Source organism: Labrus mixtus, chromosome 11, assembly GCF_963584025.1.
Source record: "Labrus mixtus chromosome 11, fLabMix1.1, whole genome shotgun sequence".
Taxonomy (NCBI): domain Eukaryota; kingdom Metazoa; phylum Chordata; class Actinopteri; order Labriformes; family Labridae; genus Labrus; species Labrus mixtus.
In genome coordinates, this window is record NC_083622.1 from 19,196,325 (window position 1) to 19,221,504 (window position 25,180).

General features: G+C 39.4%; 2 protein-coding genes across 2 annotated transcripts; both read right to left on the reverse strand.

The window, feature by feature from the left end:
* Positions 1 to 1,446: 1,446 nt before the first annotated feature.
* On the reverse strand, positions 1,447 to 16,563 carry cdh17 (cadherin 17, LI cadherin (liver-intestine)). Its single transcript, XM_061050571.1, has 20 exons — positions 16,438 to 16,563; positions 14,709 to 14,765; positions 14,103 to 14,198; positions 13,833 to 13,970; positions 13,605 to 13,740; positions 12,458 to 12,616; positions 11,954 to 12,106; positions 9,672 to 9,877; positions 9,421 to 9,552; positions 9,180 to 9,330; positions 8,379 to 8,585; positions 8,210 to 8,286; positions 7,776 to 7,964; positions 6,034 to 6,278; positions 4,795 to 4,925; positions 4,354 to 4,578; positions 4,137 to 4,247; positions 2,409 to 2,525; positions 2,104 to 2,318; positions 1,447 to 1,836 (listed from the first exon to the last, which is right to left on the reverse strand). The coding sequence occupies exons 2-19, from the start codon at positions 14,754 to 14,756 to the stop codon at positions 2,230 to 2,232; spliced, it is 2,610 nt and encodes an 869-aa protein (XP_060906554.1). The 5' UTR covers positions 14,757 to 14,765; positions 16,438 to 16,563; the 3' UTR covers positions 1,447 to 1,836; positions 2,104 to 2,229.
* Positions 16,564 to 17,829: 1,266 nt separating this feature from the next.
* Positions 17,830 to 20,353, reverse strand: gem (GTP binding protein overexpressed in skeletal muscle). The gene is made up of 4 exons (XM_061050572.1): positions 19,578 to 20,353; positions 19,136 to 19,212; positions 18,816 to 19,020; positions 17,830 to 18,730 (listed from the first exon to the last, which is right to left on the reverse strand). The coding sequence occupies exons 1-4, from the start codon at positions 19,930 to 19,932 to the stop codon at positions 18,447 to 18,449; spliced, it is 921 nt and encodes a 306-aa protein (XP_060906555.1). The 5' UTR covers positions 19,933 to 20,353; the 3' UTR covers positions 17,830 to 18,446.
* Positions 20,354 to 25,180: the final 4,827 nt, after the last annotated feature.

Below are 25,180 nucleotides of genomic sequence, written 5' to 3' on the forward strand. Positions count from 1 at the left end.
CACTTACTGTTTAACCGTAGTGACACATTTTGTTGGATTTAAAATAATATTTTAGAAAGAACATAAACTGTCTTATGCATCTTTGAAAAAAAGTAATGATTCATAAAGTTTAGGAATACCCAACACACGGTATTAAGGTTGAATGGATGTTTGTTTTTAAAGTGCACTGGCAGATAGTAGAATAAGAGAAGTGATGTTTTGAGGTAATAAGGTTGGTTGTTAACTTTTAAGTAAATAATGTTGATGTAATATTTAAATATTTTTCCCTTCTTTCTTTCTGTCTGTCTGGATGTTTTTTGGTGCCTCATTGTTGATTGCAATGTGACTGTTTCTTTAAATCTATGGATTTGGTTATATTTGTTCAGTTACATATCCTCACAATTGTTTTTTTTTTTTTTAGCTATCATTATAAACTTACTTTGTGTTCACTTTGTCAATTAGCTGTTTTCCATGTGGCCACTGTGTTTCTGTTGTTTTTCTAAAGTATGTTGATTTATAAAGTAGTAATGATACTGTTCAAACAAACAAAAAGGTGAGCCTCCTGAGGTCAAAAACAGCAACAACAAAAAATCCCCACAGCACACATCCTTTGGATGAGTTTAGTTGCAAACAGCAGGCTAACAAAGTGCCTTATTTTGTGAAGTATACCTACAGTATGTTTAAAAGAAATCTTGGTCATCTGGTTTCATTTTCAAAAACAAGCCTGATCACTGTTGGCTCTGATGGTCACTCCTAATATTTCTATATTAGGATAAAGGTTTAAACAGTAAACACCTGCCAAAAACAATCTGGTGTGTGTGTAGTGATTTTGAGGCCTCATCTCCTGAGGTGGTTGGATCATCCATCACACAGTTTACTTTACTTGTCTTTCTTCAGCCTCTTCTCCTCTATCCTTCAACCCGTCAAGGTCTACCAATAGTTCTCTAGGTCTGTGTGTGTCTGTGTGTCCATTGTTGTGGGACGTGTTGCTAGGATACAGGCGAGGAGAGAGTGCAGACATAAACACTGGATAAGCTCGTTGGTGAGTTTGTCAATATGAGGCTGCAGCTCTGACACTACTCAAGATTTTGCTTTTGGAGAGTGCAACCGGTTGTTTGATGACTCATCTCGTACTCACACACAAACACACACACACCCACGAACATGGCACATGGACTTGAAGAATGCATGGTCGTGGCAGCACATGTGACCCACACATTCAACTCTCATGTGTCTGGGGGTGTTTCTTTGTGAGTGTTGGAGCCCCTTTGGGTAGCATAAAAGAACACAATCACTACATCCTCTTTTCTCAGAGGTGACTAACAACATCACTCTCTGCAACGCAACCGTGGCCCTTGAATGCTCAGCAACAGACCGACATTGACCAAGACGAAAAACAGAGGGATGATATGAGTCAGAAATCTGAACAGAACATTTCTCAAACAGACACACACAATAACAATGTGAAAAAGTGTTTCCCTGTTTATTTGTTTATTTGGAAATAGAGCAATAATGGCTCATTACAAAACACAGTAGTTGTTGTTCATTGCAGTTTTTGACTTCAGTGATGTTCTTAGTTAAAGATGTTTCATAATTGTGAAGATATTTTAAGCTATTGCAAAGATTTCAATACGGTTTTAGCAGATTAATAACCAGGCCCAAAAAAGCAAAACACAAAACTTGAAACAAATTGCTTAATGATGACGACGAAAAAAACTGCTAATGAAACCACCTGTGCCTGAGAGAGTAATTTAAATAAATTACAATCAAGCTTCATAAATGTATGATTAGCATTGGGCCACCATAATTTCATTTAGCACTTCACTTATTAATCAAGCTCCACTCTCTTTTGTACATATAATAAAAATAAGCTGGAGTAAATTTATGTGTGTGTGTGTGTGTGTGTGTGTGTGTGTGTGTGTGTGTGTGTGTGTGTGTGTGTGTGTGCATCTAACTTTGTGAGATGGAACTCAACCTTTACACCTTGATATAGACGACACTGTCGAACTGTCAATTCCTGACTTCTGTTCCAGTGTTAGTAATGTTGTGTTTATTAACTTATTTTAAAGTATCTGTTTATTGGAAATTAACTTTCAACAAAAAAAGAGAAAAGGATTGTTAATAATCCAGATCTAAGGTCTAAAAAAAAAAAGGAAAACGTTGAAATAGAATACAAACTTGGTTTTAGGAATATGGATGTCATCTTCTCAAGTATAGAAGAACAAATGTGTGTGTATTTGGGCATTGTCTCTACATCATGGCGTTCCTCTCCTCCTGTCCAGCCGCAGCCTTCTTCTTGTCTTTTTTAATATTTCTGATCACTACGATGAAGATGATAACTGCAACAAGACAACAAAAATCAAGTCAATTCAATAAGAGAACATAAGCGGAGTTTTACCAGACTGGTGCATAAAGTCTGTCAGACTTACTGCAGAATCCAAGAGTGCCGGCTAGGATCCCGATGGTGGGTCCCATTCCATAACTTAACATGCGCTCTTCTGGTGCAATGTAGCAGTAGCCCAGCTCTGTGCAGTTACATACTTTCACTGGAAGAGAGGATCAAGAGCAAACACACATGTATGTTATGAAAAGACACAAACCAACAATGTGACAGTACATCTTCAACTATAAGCGTTTGAACTATTCTGTGCTCTGTCTCTTTAAATATCTCAAAATATTCTTTGTTGTTTTCAATTTTACAAAAAATCCTGTCAGGATGGCAGTATCCCGTGTGATATCCTAAAGAGAGTCAGTAAGCCTTTACATCAGAGTGTTTATTCTGGGTTTATAACCAGACCAGTCCTAATCTAAAGAACAAAGTACAGATCCTTATAGACCTGCTCTTTGCAAACAAAAAGTTGAATAGCTCTTGCCTGAAAAAGTGTGAATAGACTGCAGCATATTGACCAATGGCGGTTGGGAATGTTGACTTTTTTAACACAAAAGATAACACTTGTGGACTATGGTCAGCAAGATACCTTCATGAGGGTTTGGGAACCACTCTTGATATTTCTGAGCAAATGTAGAAAACTGGCTAAAGAGTAAATTTTTGATTATTCACTGTTTTATGTACATGTTTAAAATAGGCGAAAATATAAATCTTTTGGATTCAAATTGCTATAAAATGCTATTTCATGTGTTTTATGCTTTTGTTAACATTTATGACACATATAAAGAAACTCAGTTAAAACTGTCTATTTCCACCAAGTCAGCTGTAACACCTTACAATGATGCGTTGCCATTGAGCATACATGAAAACTAGTTAGCAAGATAGCAAAGATAAATAAATAGCCAAGTCAAGAGAGGATACGAATGTGATATAGTTAGCAAAATAAATAAATGAGTGGTTGACATAGTAGAAAAAAGGTTGTTTAAAGAAATGGATAAACAGATCACTTGTGAGCTAATAGTAACAGAAAAAACGTAATCCACAGAATTTAATAAACAAAGACATCGTTAGCGAAAGGGAAAGGATCAAGAGGAGGTTTCCAATTTTAAAAAGCAGTTTGTCCTTCAGCTCTTAAACAGAGGCAGTTTTTGTATAACTTCTAACTTTACTTGTCCGCTGTGATTCTTGTCAATGAGCAGTCATATTCCTAACCATCACTGTCAACAGCAAGCTAGCAGGAACACCCACTGAGGCTAATGGTTTAAATTGTTCTGCTATTCACCCTGCTAAAAAATCTGTTTAAAATAAAAACACAGCCTCTAAACACACAACTACTTCTGTGTAACAATACCTCAAATGTCTATGTTTTACTAAAGATGAATCTATAAAAAAAAAATGGAATTAAAAAACTTAAATAGCCGAAGTCTCAATTTCTAAACAGCATGATATACTACAGAACCCAAACAAGGATAAATGGTGCGTTTGTTGTTGACTATTTTCAGCCATTGATCAACACACATTTAGGACGAGTGAGTACTTAGAGCAGCAAGGCGGCAAATGGAATGGGATTGACCCCAAAATATGAGTACAGTGACTGTGTACATGGTAATAGGCTTTAAATGGAAAACTATGGATGTCTGTGGCACTGAGGAAAAACAATATTTGGCTGTAGCTGCAGAGACAGAATAATTGAATTAGTTGTTTTCGTAGTTTAACGGCAATAGTAACCAGATGCAGCCTTTAAGTTTATATTAAAGAACGAACTCACCTTCAAAGATCTGTGTCACTCCCATGCCTGCATTGTCTTTGATGTTAATGGGAAGTTTGAAGGTTTTCTCCTCAGTTGATTTTTTAATCAGGGTCAGTTTAGCTGCTGTCCCTGCAAAACAAACAAAAGGAAACAAGAGGGGTATTTTAATCTGTAGATGAGTGTAAAACTTTCAGTTTGATACCAAGTTCTGATATATCACTTCATGCCAGCGTACCATCCACAACTTTCAGATCCCAGTTGGGAGACCTCTTGCCACTACCCAGGGTGAAGGTGAAGGGCTGTGAGAAGGGGGCACTGTCTGCGTCCTGGGCTCTGATGATGACAGGTTCAGGTCTCTGCATACAGATGAAGGACCGACTCTCCATCAGTTTGGGGACGTTGTCGTTCACATCCAGCACCGTCACAGACAGGACACGCTCAGAGGACATTTTGGGGTTCTCTGTGGATGGAGGGAAATCAGAAGGCATGAATTAAAAAAAAAGGGCCATTGCTTGAACATAACTTTGTTGTATAGCATGAAACAATTGACCGATTTTAAAGATCAAAGGTCACAAATAATCAAATTCTGTTCGGCATAGGTTTGCCCTTGATTGTTGATTACTTTTCAACAACAGCTGGAATAATTTGAAGCTGTGAAGTGAGTGTAATGTCTCACCCTTCTCAAATACAGTGACAGTGACATCGAATGCCTCCAGGATTTCCCTGTCCAGCTTGTCTTTGGTCTTGATCTGTCCTGTGGCAGCATCGATCTCCAGCAAGCCCCGAGTGTCACCATCCAACTTAAAACTGCACAGCACGAAGACACACACACACACACACACACACACACACACACACACACACACACACACACACACACACACACACACACACACACATTGGAAGGCAGATAGTAGAAATCATTCATGAAACACCAGTCTCTGACCTGTGGCCCAGGGGATAGAATGGGGGTCAAAACAAATCCATAGTCTCTTTTAGGTACACGTGATGGTCCTAACAGATGAAACTCCAAACCAGCTGCCAAAGGGAACCATTAATGTAACAGATGAAGCCAGTACTGAGCTTAGCAGTCCTTCAGCCATGACAGCCACACGTGTGTTTGTGTTCAGTTCAGAGGAACATGACTTAATGTCAGTGTTGTCTCCGTAAGAGGAGGTTTTCTTGTTTCTTTTTGAATGTGCAGGTGGCATCTAGATAAAAGACCAAAACAAAGACACACATCCTAACGGAGTGCAGTCAGTGTCGGATTAACCTGAAGAAGCAGACAGCAGCAACTATGTATATGCATACTACTAATTTCATTTACCATAATGACAACACATGTAACAGTTGTTTGCCTTTTTTATGGAGATTTTTAAATGTTAATATAAGTAGAGTTACTGTAGATAAATGGTTGAATAGAAAAAAGGAATGGGTAAGTGTTGAAAGAACCAGGTTTAGTCATAAGAATGCAAAGTGGACACAAAGAATTTTGAAGAAATAAATAATTCATATTTTGCAGTCTAACTCAATATTCTCTATAAATGGACTGAAATTAGCATGATGGGGGGCCCTGAAGAAAAATGAGCATGACTTGAAGGGGAACTTTGGACTGGCTTGTTGGTATTATCTAACAAATAGTACAGCTATCATTGGAGGGAAATATATGATATATTAAGAATTATTTTTTTAGGCACTATGGCTGTTTGTCTTTGTCACATTTTATGAATGCATGTTGCATCGTATCTATCTGTTGTATACTGAAGATATTGTAATTTAAGCACTCCTGACTAGAAACTAAGCAGCTCTAAGAATATTTTTACTCTTCTTATTTTCTCTTTTATATATGTAGTAAATAAATACGCACAGACAATTGTATCCATTTTAAAGAAGAAGAGAAAAAGAGCGTATTTACATGATGTCTTTGCCCTCTGGATCCTTCGCCTCCACAGTGAGCAGCACTGAACCCTTGGTGGTGTTTTCAGGCACAGTCACATCCAGGATGTCCATGCTGAACTCTGGAGCCTCATCTACGTCTGTGAGAGACACTGAGACGAAGGCTGTGGACTCAGCACCGTACTCCAGACCTTTCATCAGCGGCTCCGGGTTACGAGCGTCAATCTGAAGATTGAAGACGGGAGAGGCCTCGAAGTCCAAAGGCTGTAGAGAGACAAGCCGGCTGGTTAGAGACAGAAGGAGAAGCAACCAATATGTTCAAGGCCCTATGAAGGCCACTACGTAGTCATGATTCTGTTATGTATCTTGGAGGTTTCACACTCTGCTATCTCCTTATTCAGGTCTTTTTTTTAATTCAAAGTCACTTAGGCAGTAATACAGGAATCATTTCTCACAAGTCTTTATAATTTCACATTACCAATAGTAAGAAGTCCAGCAGCTACAGAATTAGCTTCCACCCTTGAAAATGCAATTTTCTTGATATAATCAAAGAAATATTAATTTTTTTGATCCTCTAAGTTTTTACATTTCCAACTTTTTTGATAATGGATCATTGGAGTCATTTATCAAGAAAAGATGAAACCCTTTCGTTGGTTGCAGATTCTAAAATACACGGACTGACAGCTTTTCTTATCTTCAGCCTTCATGTCATTACAATCCATTGCAATTGGTCAAGACCATAGACTGGGAATATTCATGGACAAAGACTCAGTGATGTCACCCATTGGTTACTGAAGTGAAACCTGTCGAATCCACAATGGAAATGCTGTCTCAAATAAAAACTTTTGGTCAACCTAACAAACAAAAGCTGGAGATGAGGCATCCTGACAAACGGCTACACTGCGCCCGTCTGTCAGTCAGGGCGCCATATTATGAATAACTCCTATCAATCATAAAATCAAAACAGGTGGGTTATAATAAAAAAAACGTATGGTGTGTGCCAGTTAGTAGGAGGGACCTGTGGAGTATAGAAGATAAGCACATACATTTCCTGATTTCCTGATAGCTAATGATGATGTGCTACCATCACCCAAGAACCTAAAGTGTTGGGTAGAAGGAGGCCCATTGTGCCCATTGTGTTCAGAAGGCGACAAGCAAATTCAGGATGTATGCAGCGATTCAATTTGTCCATTAGGGAGAGAAATATTTAGGAGGTCGATTTTCAAGCAGGCAACAGCCAGGCCACTTGAAGGGTGCTACAGATTGAGAGATGCAAGTAAATTTGTAGGGGGAACTTGTTTGTGTGGTAAGGTAGGTAGTATCAGAGTTGTCACTACCCGGAGGTTGCATGAATGGCACGTGGGTCTGTTGAAGTTGGCAATGCTGTTTGGGTTGTGGTATAAATGCATAATTGGGATTAGGGGTTCCTTGACTAAGTGTTTTTTCTTTCATTAGGACACAAGTATCTTGTGTTTATTTCAAAAATACAAATTCAGGTTAAGGACCGTTTGTTTGTTGAGAAAATAAGATGTTTAATTAAACCCTTTGACACAAATGTTTAGGAACATTTCACTATTTTTTGACATTTGTTGACTAAGCGTCACGTTTATTAAAAGATAATAAAGCTATAAAAAAAAAACAAAGCAATTACAATTAAATGGGATCTTTGTAAGGGAACATATTTCAGACAAAAATCACTGAGTTTTATGACAATCATCTGTGTGAGCTTATGTGTAGATGTTGAGTACGTTGATACCATACCTTAACGATGACAAGATGACCGACACCATTTCCGTCTGTTTCCACAGCAAAAACTTCATCATCGTTGCCTTTAGAGATGTGGAACTCGATGAGGGAGCTGCCGCTGTCTGGATCATCACCGTCTGATGCACTGATGGTCAACACTGTGTTTCCCACAGCAATGTCCTCGGCCAGAGTGTGAGTGCCGTACTGCACACACACACACACACACACACACACACACACACACACACACACACACACACACACACACATACACACACACACACACACACACACACACACACACACACACACACACATACACACACACACACACACACACACACACACACACACACACACACACACACAAACACACACACAAAAGCATGGAGACAATCAGCCAGACAGCATGAGAAATAAACAAGACTAACAATTGCTCACATACTCACATCCTTCTTCTCAAACAGAGGCATCTCATTGTTGACATCAATGACCTTGATGATGACCTTACATTCTTCGCTGAAAACTGTGAAACAACAAATCACACAGGTACTTCATTGAGAACTGAAAAAGTACCAGTATTTACAGGTGTGTTACTTCATACAGCATAGGTGTTACCTGCATCATTCACTCTGACATTGAATGTAAAGAGCTGCTGGTCCTTTCTCTGCAGCATGCGTAAAGCCTGAATTTTTCCAGACGCATCGTCGATTGAGAAGGCGGATTTAATTGCAGGATCTTCGGACACGATGGTGTATGTCAGCTGAGAGTTCAGTGTCCCGGGTTCATCGTCATCTTGGGCCAACAGCTGACCGATCAGGCTACCTGAGACCACAAGAACACCAAGTTAAGAATAAAAGCTGTGAATGATTTTTCTTGTGTTTACTGCTTCTGATCTATTTCCGTTTGTGTTTTTTATCTTATAAACAAGAGTTTGTTGTTTATTTGTTTTTGTTTTTTCACGAGGTATAAGGAATTCCGTTAAGGTAGACATATGTTGTGTGAACATTTAGGAGCTAAAGGTTTGTCTTACACTTCTATGGTTTGTCTCAAGCTTCTTTTACTTTAATTTCATGCTACTTTCAAATGTATTTAGCTGTATTTGAAATATCAACTTTTTGCTACCTTGCAGATTTTGTATGCAGGACTTCTACTTGTAACAGAATATCTCTACACTGCTGTGTTTTTACTTAAATAAAGGGTCTGACTGCTCCTCTTGTCTGGCTCTGGTCCCTTTCTCGCCTAAACCTCTTGACAAATTGTATTTTTAATAAGGACTCAATAAACCGAATGCAAAGCAAACAGAAGAAGTGATGATGTGATCACAGAATGGAAGAATGAGAAAAACATTGGCTGAACGAGGGAACATGAATCAGCCTTGGTGTTGTGAATGGGTTATGTAAAAATCACACATCTTACCTACTGGCTCTCCCTCCTGCACCTCAAAGACACTCAACTCGTTATAACACACTGGTTTGTTGTCGTTCACATCTTCTACTAAGACCTGAATCTCCATGGGTGGATCCACCTCTGAACCGGTGTGATCCACAGCCAGAACCACCAGGATGTACTGAAACACAAGATCAAGAATGGTCACAGGGGGTAAGTTATTTCTACTCGAGATAAAGAGAGGTCAATCGATTAGGCTGGTTTCGTGTACCATGTCCTTGTCTTCTCTGTCCAGCACGTCTGTCAGAAGTATCTCTCCGTTTTCTGAGATCTCGAAGGGGAATCGCAGCTCTCGCTCTTTCTGAACTAATTTGTAGATGGCGTTTGGCTCATTAGACTGGACCTGGATTGAAAACAAGAATAAAAAGACCAGAGAGGGATGTTAGATAAAGAGCAGGTGTAGTGAATGTTTGTACTTAATCGTTTTTGTGACATTTGTGTAGCATGTGCATCCCCCCACACCTGAGTGATGACCCGAGGGTAAGGTCCATCTGAGTTTTCTTTCACAGTTATAAGACCAGGATTGACCCACAGATTTTGCTGCACAACAATGTACACCCTGGTGTTTCCACTCAGCGCCGTCGCCGAATCTCCCCCCAAATCCTCCACGCGCACAATCAGGGTGTAGTCTGGGTCCTCCATGGGGTCCACATTCCTCCTTCTCAATTCTGAAACCAGAGATGTTGAGTCATGCAAGAGTGACAACAAGAAACAGTTCTGGGAAATGCTAAACACAAAGAAAACTTCTGTCAGAAAACTAAGTCACATGGACAGGGTCTTCAAATCAGGGTTGGCTTAGCTGCTCTCTCTTCTAGAACTCATCAACATAACACCCAACCAGCACTAATCTCTGACAGTGATTACACTGTGTTTATCTACACTGACACTATCCCTCCCTCTGTGTCATCACAAGCTCACGCCTTAACCAACACAAATCAGCAAACTTAAATTACTTGTTGCTTTGACTTTAGAAACGTTTGTAAAAACAAAAAACAACAACATGTGAACATTTTCTAATTATTCCTCTTGAAAGTTTTTTTTTTGTGATATTGTTAATAAAAGTTTTCATCTGAAAAATATGAACCTATTGATTTAAGTCTTCTCGCTGTGTGTTCACCACTCAGAATGTATTTGCAGACTGTTAGATTCATTTCCTTTTCGGGCTGAAATGAACAATTATTCAAATTTTTATCAATCTATTTATTTTTCAATCAATCCATATATTGTTTATAAATCTTTTTTTTGCGATTTTGCCTTTATTGGATAGGATAGTTGAAGAGAGATAGGAAAATGTGTTAGAAGAAAGTGGTGGATGACATGCAGCAAAGGTCTGCAGGATTCGAACCAATGACCGCTGAAACGAGGACTGTGACCTCTATACATGGGGCACGCGTCATAACTGCGAGGCTATTCGGCACCGCTGAATTGTTTACATTTTAAAGTAATATAATTGGGGGAAAATACGGTGGTCGACAAGGGCAACTGACCTGCAACAGCTGAAATGACATGCATTAGGAAAAAAACATGCAGCAAATTCAGAAACTGCATTAATTTAAAAAGCAGACGCAAGTATCCAAAACAAATGCAGCGACTGAAACAAGCTGCAAATCAAATAAACGTTCTGCAAAAATCTAAAACGACAGCCTTACATCAAACGTGCTGCAAAGATATAAATAATACATGATCTCCAGCATTTTAATCAACCTATGGGCTTTGTCGATTCTAATATTCAACACTGACAAAATAAATTCAATATTCAAAATTAATCAGACTTAACAAATGTCACACGACAACATTCTATATAAAACGTTCATCCTAAAACCTTCATAGACTGCAGCAGGTCGGGTTGTCAATAAAGTGTAACTAACAGATCCTGAAATAGTCACATATTTCAACACAAGACATGAGTTCAACACGATGCACAGGCTAACTGTGTCTCTGCAGCATCCTGTGTAAAGGCGCTCTACAGAGAGGCATTAAGTAATTCAAACACTTACTGTGCACAATCGAGTTTTGTTTTCTAGTGTGATTCCGATGCATGGGATTTTGCACTCTGATCAATTAGCCCATAGATTTCAGATAAGGTTTAATCTTGCCTTTACATATGTATTTGACTCTTGTCTCTGTTATTTACTCAGAACTGAAGAAGACTGTACATTCGAGGATGTAGCTCCTAAACTCTGGACCTGTTTCACATCAGACATGAGAGCTGTGAACTCTGGGAGACCCATTTGTCTGGACTGATCGATATGGGATTTTTGGGGCCAATACCGATAGGTAGGGGAAATACCGATAGGAGGGGAAAAAATCTGATACGATATATCGGCAGATATCTTTCTCAGATCTATCTTCGATCTTTAGAGATAGATTTAGATTTACACATTGATTGTATTGATCCCTTAAATTCAGCTATCAAACACTTGTTTAAAAGATGTATAATAAAGAAAAGATGGTCACTCAACTGGAAAGTAACTGTGAATATAAGTGTCTCACCGCTTGACACTCTGGAGACGCAGATATCGGCTGATATTATGAGTCGGTCTCTAGTTTAGACTCTCCTTTATTTGATCTGTCCATGTCTGCTTTTATGTCATTACCTTTTTATTGCCTCTTGCTATCTGTTCCTGAAAGGTGCTTTATAATGGACTTACTTATGGTACTTATCACTTTGATGACGGATCACAGTTACTTATCAAAAGAAAATACTCATTGCAGCTTTACACTTGACATATCTGGACACAAACCTGCTCTCTCCACACAGGTGAAGAAGGGATTGTCTTCAAAGGAGATCTTCTGCACTGGACAGTATTCAGTAAACTTTTCCTTCAGGGCTTCAATACTCCTGTCTTCTTCTCTGCCATAATGGATGCCTTCTCTGGCTTTAAGGGTTGTTTCACCTGTTAAAAACACACATACATGTTTTCACACATTAAAACATGTTATAAACTGAATCAAGGGAGTTTGCTGTCTGAGAAATGTGATCAAGCATTTTCTCACAGATGTAAAACTCAACCACATCCGTGCCCACTCCGCATAAGCTGTGATCAACAGCACGCGACACGTTTAGGCAATCTGCCTCCGATCAGTGTTAATCTTGAGCACAGAAGATGAGCTGTGTAATCTGGATTTGCAGTGGCACTATACAGTCAGATTACAGGCAGATATGGAAAAAAACAACAGACTTTCCCTGCAGACAGTGCACCATGTTCTGTTTGTTGATGTCTGTGCACAGGTATGTGTGTTATCACCTTGTTCAGTGGTGGAGATCTCTCCAGTGCTGGAGTCGATCTGGAACATTGCCGTATTGTGTTTGCTGGGGATCTGTTTGACCAGGCTGTAGCTCAGACGAGCGTTGGGGGTCTCAGGGTCATCCCGGTCCGATGCAAACACCCGGGTAAATGCAACACCTGGATAAAACAGACAATACCAATGTTTAACCTCAGTTACATATTAAAGTTTCAAATTAGGGAAGGATCATTCATTTAACATAGTGCACATGTAGTTTTGCTGCTTCTTTTATATGTACGCTAGGAATCATTCAAGTGCAGTTGTTACACACAATGGCATACACAGATGCTGCATCTTTTTTATCCGAAAGCAAAACTGTTTAGGGTTTTAGGGAGATATCTTAGCATTCAAAACACAAATTGTTTTAATTATTCTAAATCTTGCATTCATTGGATAAAGAAAGCTTAAGAAAGACAGCTTGAAGACGGACTGCTGTTATTTTTAGTACAGTATGAAAATCAGACTGTTCATCACACAGAACATTTTTCATGTCAAGTCAAAATAGGGGAAAATTTCATACTAGTACAGGAAAAATGATGAAAAATACGGTCTTGTGGATTGATTCTAGAGAGCCCTAACATCCATTGGCTGAGTGCTGGACATATGATTAAAGGTACATGAAGTTAGTATGTTTGTGTTCCACTCATTTTGCACAAGGAAGACAGACTTTTGGACTTTGGTCAAATTCTTTGCATGATCCTGCATTGAAACGTTTGTCTTTTTGTTCTACATGCTGCTCCTTAAACATATATTTCCGACAAGGGAATGTGTTCAGTAATGTTGGCACAATGATTTGTAAGGTAGAAAAATGAATCTTCACTACAATGTCTCTAAAATGAGCTTTAACTGAATGAACACATTTCAGTACAAAGTTCTGCAATATATGATTAGGATAAAGCTGAGATGTTCTAATAACAGTCCCCCAGTTTTTTTAAAGGTCGTTTAAAGGTCAGGCCACCCGTGCCCAAGACGCTGTTGTTAAGCTTGAACATTTTTGCAAAAGGTGTTTAAACTTAAAAACTTCTTCAGCAATGCTTTTTGTTAAATAGCGTTGTCTTTGTTTCAGGTGTTTCCTCTCCTATAATGAAATATTTCTAACACACATACCTGCCCGATTGTATTCTCTAACTGCGGCTGTGTAGTCGCTCTGGTTGAAGTACGGAGCGTTGTTGTTGACGTCCAACACATTTATTGTTACGTGAATTGGGTCTTCCACAACTTCATTATCTGCCAGTGCCTCCACCTGAATATGATCACACACACGTTTATGAATAGTGCATCATCATTATTATTATAAAAGTATATGTTTTCTGTTACAAGACAATACCAATTTACCACTAGTATGTAATGATTATCTCGAGACCAGTCCAGAGGCCTGTCCAGAAACAACCACCCGTCCTTTGAAATTTTAATGTCCTCCCTGCCTTCTCCACTCAGCCGGAAGTTATTTACCTCTGAATTGGTCACCTGAAACTACAGAGTGAAACATGGGGGGATGAGAGAAAACCCTAGAGACTTGTGAAAACAAACAACAACCGATAAAAGTACAGTCTTATGAGAACTCGTAAATTACTGGTTCTAATTTACTCTGTTAATTTTTAATACCTGGTAGATGGCGTAAGGCACTGGAGTCCCTTCTGGCACATCCAGTTCGATGTTCTCAAACGGGCCTTTCTTTTCCTCCAGATCTGTCCCAGCAGCCTATCAGAGCACAGAGGTAGAGGTCCAAGATCATTGAACAACAAGTGCACACTGAGATCTAATTGAACCTGTCACACTCATACACTACATTTGCCCTTTTTTTGCCTCAGCCCTGTTACTGTAACTGAATGTAGTCAGGCATTGGGGGCAGGTTTTTACTGCTCAGTTATTTATTGAACCAAAAAGAGACGACAAATGGGGATAAACTTGTATCTTCTGTGAGGAAAGGAGAGCAAAGTCTACAGAGAGAGGACTTCCTTTTGGTTTTTTAAAATAAGTTACTGACGGTTTCCCTGCACACTTTAACCCTGTAGACAGTTACTGAAATATTCACCAACAAAGCCGTCTCATGAATTACCATATTACATAAAGTACATGAATAAATCAAAGCATTAATCCACACTGACTGTTAAAAAAAACAAACATTTTAACAGATTTGTGTATTTTGAGCATTTACTATGAATATGTATAAATGGAAAGAAGCAGCAGTCAGAGGTGTTATGTACTCACAATGCTGAGCAGGAGCGGGAGCAACAACAGATGCACCATGGAAGTCATGATCACAGTCTGGTGAGGAAGGAGGACGAGGAGGGAGAGATATGGGGGATAAGGGTTAGAAAAATGGCAAAGAAGAAAGCAGGAGGAGACAGAGACATTATGAGGAAGATTTTAGTCACACATTTACATAACACAGAACATTATTTTCACCTTTCTCTGCTGTAGCTCAACAATTAGATTATTATTATTATTATTGTAGAAACAATTAAACCACCAGTTCATTGCTTTCTCTATTCAGAGTTATTGCTTCATAAAGACACAAGACTCTTTCTTACTTTCGTCCTTGAGTTTCCACTCATTTATCTGCTATTAGTCTCTGCATTATGCTATGACCTGAAAAGGAACAGTCCTTATATATATATTAATTATATGTATGGCTATGTATATATATGGCTACATATATGTAGCTGGAGCCATATATGTGTGGCTCCAGCTACACAAGCAGTTAAAGTACCTACCACAGAAAACGAAAGTCAGAGCTACCACACACCGCTAAACACTGAGATTTGTTTCAGTGGATGTCAGTGGGACAAATCTACCCAGAAGTGTGTAACCCTGTTGCTTACACAAGAGTGAAGAATAACTTTATAAGGAAGCTTTGTGAGTATATAACAATGCTAACTAGATTTCTCTTACACCCAAAAATGACGCACTGAACATTCATTTATATTTTTATGCGTCAGACACTTCGGTGCAGTTCAATAGCAGAAACTTCAGAAAGTCTCAGACGGACATTATAAAGTCAATGTTGTATTCATATGACAGCAGAATATATTTACGCTTCCGTTTGAATCAACACAACCGTGACACTGTTTGGATAACAACAGGAAAATAAGATATTACCGTCGAAGATGAGTAACAGCACGTGCATGGAAAGATACAAATATGAGAATGTGATTGTAAATGAACATGTTTGAGAGAGTTTAAGAACCAGAGTACGAAGGTTAAAGTCAGCCGTCAGAAAGGTGAAGGTGACATTGAGTCATGGCTAATGACCTCTTTGTAGCACAGCACACTTAAACGTCAACGCCCATCTATAGTCTTTATTAAAACAAGACAAGTTCGACTTATGTTTGTCCATTTAACTTCATTTATTTCCAACAACATTTTCCTAATTTATTCTAACTGCCATATTTTTTACTAACAATACCAATATTGTATATATATGTACAATGATTTAAACTAACTTACATGGGGTAATCATATTGTACATTTAATTATCTAATGTCATTTTTTCCAACAAAGAATTAATGAAAAAAGTGGCAATCATATGACACCATGATCACCATGATCACCATGATCAGGGTGTTGCAGGCCCTTCCTGTCTCTGTTTTGCCCGACAACTGGATGACCTTTGTTAGTCGTATTTTCTGCGGCTATTTCCCAATGTCAAGTGTCTTGTTTAAGTTGTGTCCCACCCAAAACCAGACACTGACAACAATATAGGAAGCCATGAAATAGACAAAAGGTCGGTATGCCGTCAGCCTGTAACAAGGCCTTGGCAAAGTCACGTCAAGATCACAGTACATTTCCAACTCACTGAAAGTATTCCTCATATTGAACTCAACCAAGTAAAAGCCACAGAGGATATCCAGTTAGTGTCCTTTTTCCCAGCCACAAATCTGCATGGAAAATACAGAATATATCAAAAACTAGACGACAGAAGTGTGCAGAGACTTACCTCGCTGGAGAGATCGAGTGAGTCACTCCTCAGACTTCAGAGTGATCTGAGCAGCTCCATCCTGTCTGGTCAAACGTTAACCAAGTGTTAACCAGCTATGTTTTATTGGATCTAATGATTGTCTAATAACCCTGCCTTCAAGGCTGGCTAGCCAATGAGGGAAGTAACTGACGGAGTGAATGAGACAGGAAGAACAGGACAATGGAAAAGATAGTATTATAAAAGGCAAATCCATTGGAACTGGATGACCAGTCTTTGATTCGACTTAAATCCTAAAACGCTTATAGTTTTGGTCCTGTCATTGGGCTATAGTCAGCAGAAAACAAACTCACTGAAGAAGTTGTATCATAATGTTTTGTATTTGTCAAATAGTTTGTATGAATTACAGACAAATAGAGAAAAACGAAACAAATGGGCCATCATTCTTCAAATCTGCTATTCAGCGTCTTCTTTTGAGTCAGACTTTGACCTCCGCACCTCTGCACTGTTTCCTGTCAGATTTCCATTAGTAACACAGTCACTGATAAGAAGCTGTGTGTACACAATGAGAGTAACAGAGTCTACTGAAAATCCCATGTATCATTACAATGTAAAAGTATGCACTCATCAGCAGATTCAGTGGCTTAATGCACTTACCCAGAAGCTTTGAAATACTGCTTCCATCCTTTGCTCTTTTTACATCTTCTGTATGAGTGAATGCAACATAACTGGTGCACAAACTGTGACCTGTTGTGCCATTGTGTCGTACTTTATCGTACATATAGATGGGATTATCTTCCATACATCCTGATGTACACGCTATAATCCTGGCATGGAAAAGTAAGCTTAACAATCTGTTCAAGGCTGTGTAGAAACAGAATCTGTCTCTACAACTTGAAGGGGAAAAAAACCAGCGTCACTGTTTCACACGACTACCATTTAACCAGAACCTGAGAGTGTGGTGTTGAAGCTTCAGCAGATGACGCTGTTTTTTCAGAGGAAATAGACTCTGTTATGTATGTAGCCTATTAAATATGCTATACATACACAACTCTGACTGGTCTCCTCTGAGTGTTACATGAGCAGCACATTTTCCTGCATTTAAGCTGCTTTTCAGAGAGAGTTCAGGATCAGGGCTGGCAGTGCTCAATGTAAACTTCGACCAACCCCCCCGAGCAGTTGAATCCCAGCACTCCCATTAGCCCTCTCTGTTGCACTCACACATGGGCTAATTTTGTTTCTGAAAGTTGAGCTTTAACGTCACAGCCTGACTCATCTCTCATCAGATCAGTTGTGTTGGTGTTAAACCCTGTTTGTGTTAGTGTGTCTCTTTCGTGTAGCTGAGTCACGCTTGCTAACATCTCATCAGTGACGTTGAAGTGAGAGACAAAAGAGACAGTTTTCCCCCACAAACAGGATTATGTGACTTTATTCAATAGGCAACAATGAATCTACATACAAGTAGCAAAAACACACTACATTATCAGTATAGTATTTATTTAAAAGAAGTACAAAACACAGCATATCAACTCAAGGTAATGGCTAAATAATCATTCAACATGATCATAGCTTACAGCTGGTAGAGTTAGCACTTTGGGATCGACCGTCGACACAATTGGCAGGTATGAGAGCAAGAGAGGTGAGAAGAAACAGAGAAAGGAGCTACAAACAACAAATCTTTCTGTCAGTTTCCATCTTCACTTCAAATGTTTTTTTTCTCCGCACTGACACTTCGCAAAAGGAAATGTCACCTCATACTGGAGTCCATTTCATAGGCTGACGCACTGAGCTCAGTTCACTCAGTGTAGTTCAGGCTGCAACATGACGAAGCACTGAAATGCTGCAGCCACCTCTTGTGTGCGCCACACTCATTGTGGACTCACTGATGTCTGGGTTGGAACCATCCAACCTCTACGCCTCAAGAGGCAGGCTTAATATCCAGCCACAGCTCCCGCTCTGTAGTATGCTGAAACCTTTTCACATCCTCAAATGATTGGAGTTAAAAAAAAACACAAGTGTCTATCAGGCTGTTACAGCACAGAGAGATCATGGCAGGACTTTGATTTCAGCCAGAAGGCCACACTGGGATTGTTCTTTGCCACCAACTTGTCGAGGAAGCGTTTGGCCTTCATAGGCAGGCTTTCGCGGCGTGTCTTGCAGTGTGTGTGCTTGCGGCGCTTGTTGGCTTCCTTGGAGTCACGGCGCAGACGCAGCTGTTGCACGATGCCGTGAAAAGCCTCCCAGACGTTGTGCTGCATGGCGGCCGAGGTTTCAATAAACTTACAGTCGAACACAGCAGCGCAGGCACGACCCTCTGTAATGGAAATCAAACTTTAGTCCATGCATGTAGAGAGAACCTCACAGTGAATACAAACAGACGTAAAAACGTGTGTCCTCACCGCTGACTGACACTTCTCTGCGTCGCACCAGGTCACATTTGTTCCCCACCAGGATGATCGGTGTGTGCTGGGCAGGACGGAAGCGGCGCAAGGTTATCCTGAGCTCTGAGGCTCGAAGGAATGAGGCCCGGTCAGTCACAGAGTACAGCAACAGGTATGCGTCACCTGTCTGCATATAGCATTCTTGAGCCCCGTCAGTATCAGTCTGTAAAGACAAACGCACCTAGTGAGACACATGTTTTATAATGTGAGCGCTTCAAAACAGGCTGACCTCTGATTCTCTGACTCACACAAATCAATGCAGCTGTTTTTAATCTCACCTCTGAATCCCATGTGTCCAGTACAGTCAAAGTCGCAGGTTCCCCATCAACTTCTATTTCCTTCTCACACACTTCATCTGAAAAGATTTACAGGACAAGAACAAAAAAAACATTAACATTTGTAAGATTGTGAATTTGTGTTGTAAAAAAAAAAAAAAAAAGACCAATGCTTTCATCAAAATTATACCCTCAAAAACTAAATATTTTAGTTTACAAAAGTACGTTTTTATTGAGTGTACTTTTTGAGACTTGATGGTCATCTTTAGCATCTTTTTAAAAAAACAAATATGCCTTCTGGTTATTGCAGTTTCCTATCTCTGGTTCCTAAATCTGGTTCTGCTCGAGGTCTGACTGATTGATCTCATTATTTAGATCATGTAAAAATCTGATCTGCTGAATCTGGATCTGCTCTAGAGTCATGAGATCACTTCTTTTTGCTCACCTCCACATAGCTCGCAGTCGTCACTGTCCATACTGTCCGCGGCTCCGGCGAAGATGCTGGCGAAAGCCGTCTTGCCGACCCCGCTGGCCCCCAACAGCACAACCCGGTACGGGCTCCCGGGTTCCGCAGACTCCCCAGTGGAGTCGGTGGAGATAACAGAGTCTGAGGACGACCAGCTGCCGCGGCTGCCGTCAGACTCCCCTGCGGAGTTGGTGCAGGACTTGGAGCGGGAGATGCAGGCAGGGACCCGGGTCAGGAGGCTATCCGGGAGCAGGTGGCTGCCCGGGTCACAGATGCTCCAGCGATGGAGCTCGGACTGCAGGCGGAGGCTGTGCCGGCGCACACTGGACATCATGATGCCGGGGAATAAATGAGGATGAACGGGATTAAGAAGCAGCGGCTGGACTGATGCTTCAAACTCGATTTTCACCGGAAAAACACAGCAGAAGGTAAAATAAAGCGAGGCAGGTCCCTTTAACAACTCCTCATCTTCTTTAGCTAAACACAGGAGTCGTATGGTTTCTGTGAGTCACTTGATGACAGTTATTAAAAAGACAGATAATTAGTGAATTACAGCACCCTCAGTGAGTGAGGCTGATCAAAAATATAACCTATAATTTGAAAAAGAGACACGAAAAAAAAAAAAAAAACACGCAGGAAAAGCAAAGTTTCACTGGTAGCAAAACATCTGGTTGGTAAATCCTGGATGGTGTGTCCTTGATGTGTCTGCTGTCGCCTGTAAACTCCAGCTGACAGTGTGCCTAATGCTCGGATGGGGTTTCCCTAAGCTTTATATAAAGAGGAGGGAGAGAAGGGGGAGGATGAGGAGGGAGGGTCACACAAGTGGAGCATGAGTGTTTACTGTGATGAAGTGTATTTACTGTTTTTACTCAGATCTGACACGGTCCGGCAATGGGCCACTGCTTGGGTAATATATTAACACTGAAAGGGCACCAGGGATGTAGCACACACATGAATTCACTTATTTTATAAATGTAGAATAGATAATCATAAAATACATAATCTCAGAGACACCGACTAGAAAGCAGCAGTTTAATACGACATTTAGCAGCCTACATTTTCTCAATTAAATTAAGTACTTAGGTTCAGTGCTAAAACGAAATTACACTACATGGCATAACTGTAATTAAACCAGTATTACAGGAGCCATTCTGCCTGGTGAATCATCACTGTCACTTTTATATTCAACTACAAACTACTGATCATACTTTGCCTCAAATAATGAAAAAAAGTGAAGAAGTTAGTTTGGGGCTAAAGAGCTAAAGATGTTTAACTTCACAGAAAAATAAAAAAATGATGATGTAGGATGTTGTAGTTGGCACAGTTTGGTGTTTAATGAGCATAAATTGTTGCAAAAGAGACAATTCAATTACATTGCCTGTCCATTTCTCATTTAGATTGTAAATAAATAAGAATCTGTTAAAGTGTTATCAATAGTTTATGAATTCTTTTGTTAATTGTCAACATTCAAAAGTCTGAATATATCATTTAAGTGATATAAATTGATGTTTATAATTTTTGAGCTAAATAAAAAAAGCAAACCATGTTTTGTAAAAGTTTTCTTTATTTGAGGTGCCTTGCGAGTGCATGTACAGGTTTAAGGATAGTAACCCAATCCTCTGCTTTAGTTGTATATTCTAATTGAATAAGTCTGAGAGGTATAAAGAGGGCACAAATACACAGGAAAACAGAGCGATAAAGAGCAAGGTCATTTCCATGATGTGTCTGCTGCTGATCTCTTGACTGAAAAGCAGCTTTCATTCTGACCAAAAAAAAAAATCTATTCTGGAACATGCTGTCCTTTAATACACTACTATTCTGTCTTTTTCCACATTGTATGCAATTAAAAATATATTTCACTTACAATTTATGGCATTTGTAATAGGTTAAGATAGACCGAATAATTTTGTATAGAAACAAGTCAATCATTTTTAAAATGTTGGCATGAGTCCTGTGTCTGAGAATAACTGATCCCAACTTCTGCAGCCGCCTCTGCAACCTGGCAGATGATTAACAGACATGCTTGAGTGAATCTAGGGCCAATAAAGAAAACAAATTATGAATTATTCCCAAATCATAATTTTCCAATCATGCATCCTTTTTTTTGACATACAAGTGTTAAAGATGATATTGTAAGAAGAACAGTATGTTGCAGGTTATTTAAAATCACAGAACCACCACTTGCACTGATTCATCATTTAAACATTTTCTGCTGCATCGTGCTTTGCAGCATCAAGGAGAATTAAACACAAGTGATGAATGCAGGATGCAAGACACGACTATCAACTTGATATCTCCAGGACAAAAGACAAGGACATTTTCTTGTTTCGCAAACACTCGACATATACGTGTGAGACAGACGTCAGGGAAAGATACAAGGTGTGTCTAAAATCTGATAAGGAAGAATTATATCAAACAAATAAGCACACCCTCGGTGTGTGTTGGCAGACAAATAGGTCTCATGTCTGTAAGAGTTAAAACAATGCTATCAAGCTTTTCTGATACATTACTTTCAATGTCAGGACAACATATCTAAACATAGCGTCCCATCAGGAATGACTGAATAAAAGCTTCATAAGAGGCTTAGAATGTCAGCCTGAGGTCTCCTGTCAGCATATTGTTCATGGGCTGGAAACCACCAGTTGGCATTTTGTGAATGATCCATCTAAAAACAAATGTCCTGAGAGACTTTGCATCACATCACATACTCTAAACATCAGATTTTCATTTGCCAGAGCACTTTATTGTGCAGAGGGAGAGTTATTACGCTGATTGTGGGATTATGCTGCTTTTTCGCCTGGTGTTGTTTTTCAGGACTTTTCTGCATTGGGTTGAGGCCTCATCCGCGGGACCTGCTGCTGTGTATTACAGCTCTGATCTGATCTGCCTGACAGATGATTGGGCAACATTAAATCCTTGTTAAGTGCTGGAGCAGGACCAGAGTCAGTAGGAGGGCGGATGGATACATGGATGGATGGATGGAGGTGGGAGTTCAGTGAATGCAGAACAGCAGGGTGATACTCATTACAATAGACAGGAGTTCAAAGTGACCTCTTTCTGTCTGCCTCCTATTCGCTCACAATGAAACATACTCTGTCTCATAATGCAGGTAGGACAGTTGAAATCCTTCGAAAGAGATTGAGATTTTGAGAAGTTAGTAACAAACATGTCTCCATAAAGACCAAACCTTTATTGAAACCCTGTCAAAAATCAACCACAAATATTTTCTTTATTTTCTGCTTGTTGTTGCAGTTACATCAAGGGGCACAGTGGTTTGACAGTAGTTAAGTAAAACATTCAACATTTCTAACACAACAAAATATATAGGCAAACAAAACAATAACAAAAACAGCATACTTTCTGTTAAGACATTTCCATTCAACTTCTTGTTGTGTGAACACTTTGGCAGCCCCTGTGGTAGTTTTGGTGCTAAAAGACAGCATCACCTGACCTCGCCTCTCAAGAGCAATATAATGAAGGCAGGTGTGTGACTAAGTGGATCAGTGGAAGACGCCAAGGGAACCCAACCATGGCGTGTTTAGTTGTTTTAACTTAACTTTTTTGTTAGATTAATTTGTTTTATTCCTCATCGATTTGATTTCTTTGTAAAGATCTGTTTTTGGGGGGCTAATGTAATTTTTTTTTTTTTTTATTGGTTAAGCCAAAGTCAGCCAAAGCAGTTCAACGTAAACTGCAAAAGTCTCGAATAAACCGTCAAACAAATTTTAGACGACCGGGGATCAGAGCGGATCATCAAACCATGAGTAATCATACAATACTTTGATCGTGTCTTACATTATGTCGTCTGTGGGCGGCTATCTCAAACAGGAAATCATTTAGAAGCCGCAACAATATCACTTTGGTTTCATTTTTCATTACAGCTATTTCATAGAATCACTCCCTTTGTTGTGACACCATCAAGTTCTGCATTGGTCCTCACTAATGTTGTGTGTTTTTTAAACATACTGTATATAAACCGTTTAGATTATGTTTGCTTCCCCCTCTGTTGAAAAAACCTTTGGATGCTGTTTTGGCAATTGTTGACAATATAACAATCCATCCAGCTGACACAACAACTTCTAGGACAGCAGACACAGCAGCTCACTGAGCAGTGAATAGCCATTTACCCCAAAAATGTGGGTCAATTCTAAAAAATTGGTCAATGCACTACATGGAGAGTCCAGCTATACAGGACACAGTCCAAGAACCAGCTGAGACAGTGATGCACCGAGGCTGCCTGACAGCTGTCCACTATGTAGGGCATGCTCTAAATACTAAGCATCTCACCAATGGAAGGGCACTTCAGAGTTCAATTCTCAGGGAAAACTAATGGGTGCTTTATTACACCTTCTAGACCAAAAGGCCAACCTGAGTTATTAATCATCTTCTGGTAACTAGTATCCTGTTTTTACTGTGTTTCATCCAAAAGTGCATCATGTGGACATCATTAATATAACAAAGAGTAAGATCTTTCATCTGCTCTTTTGTAAAGTGTGTTTGCGATAAGAATTCTTATGATTGGGAACTATACAAATAAAGATTGATTGATCAGGATGCTACGCTATCACAAAAGTCGATCAATGAGTTCAAATGTCACTAAGAGGAAAAAATCATTTTGACGTCTCGGCAACTCAGAGCAAGCGTGTAGTCGTGTTAATGTTGCAAGTACCTGACCCATTTACAAAGATGTCATAACTAGCTGAACAGGATTATTCAAATGTGCTGAATAAAAATCTGTTCATATTTTTTTTATTATCATTTTATCATGGAAGTCTAAAGTGTACTGGAGAAGTCAAGGCCGTTGTATCTTCACGTTCTGGCCTTGATGTTTTAGCTCCTGTGTTCTGGTTTCAGTTTCTTTCACTTCTTTTGGTTCCAATGTGGGCCAAGGAGGTATTTAGACAACCAAAGCCTTGAGCTACTTAGTCTATTTAAACAGTTCAATAGCAAAGACCACTGCAGAGACAGGTCAAAGAGCACTCATAAACAGTACCTACACTATGGATTTATAACAGTAAGTAGACTATGACAGCTTATACAAGAAATGTTGCACAAAGTGATATATAGATGTATGTAGGATTTCTTGCTCTTACATCAAACCTTGTACTCAATTTCCTGCAGTATATGTGCCCATGACTCATTTAGTTTCTATTTCTGATGTCAATACAAAACACGTCCGATAGTTGTACAAGTAATTGTGGATTTTTCTATGCTCACCTTTTTTCAGTAGTTGCTGCAAATTCTAGTCAAAAGATTGAAAAGGGTGGGGGGGAGTTATAAGTTTTACATCTACCTACTACTTTTCTGGACCCAGTTTTTTTTATTTTTTTTTATTATTATTTGAATATCTGGTTCAAAATAAAGTCTGTCATTCATCTTATCGACTGGGGATTTGTTATCATATCTAGTGCTGCAAAATATAATACATAATATAATACATAATCAATTATTTTAGTGTTCATATACTGTATTATGTAATTGATGAAATATACAGATTTAAACTCACATTTTACAGGCTGGAAAAATCATGTGTGCATCTTAGTATGTAACAGTCAGACCAGAAGAAAGACAATAAAAAGAAG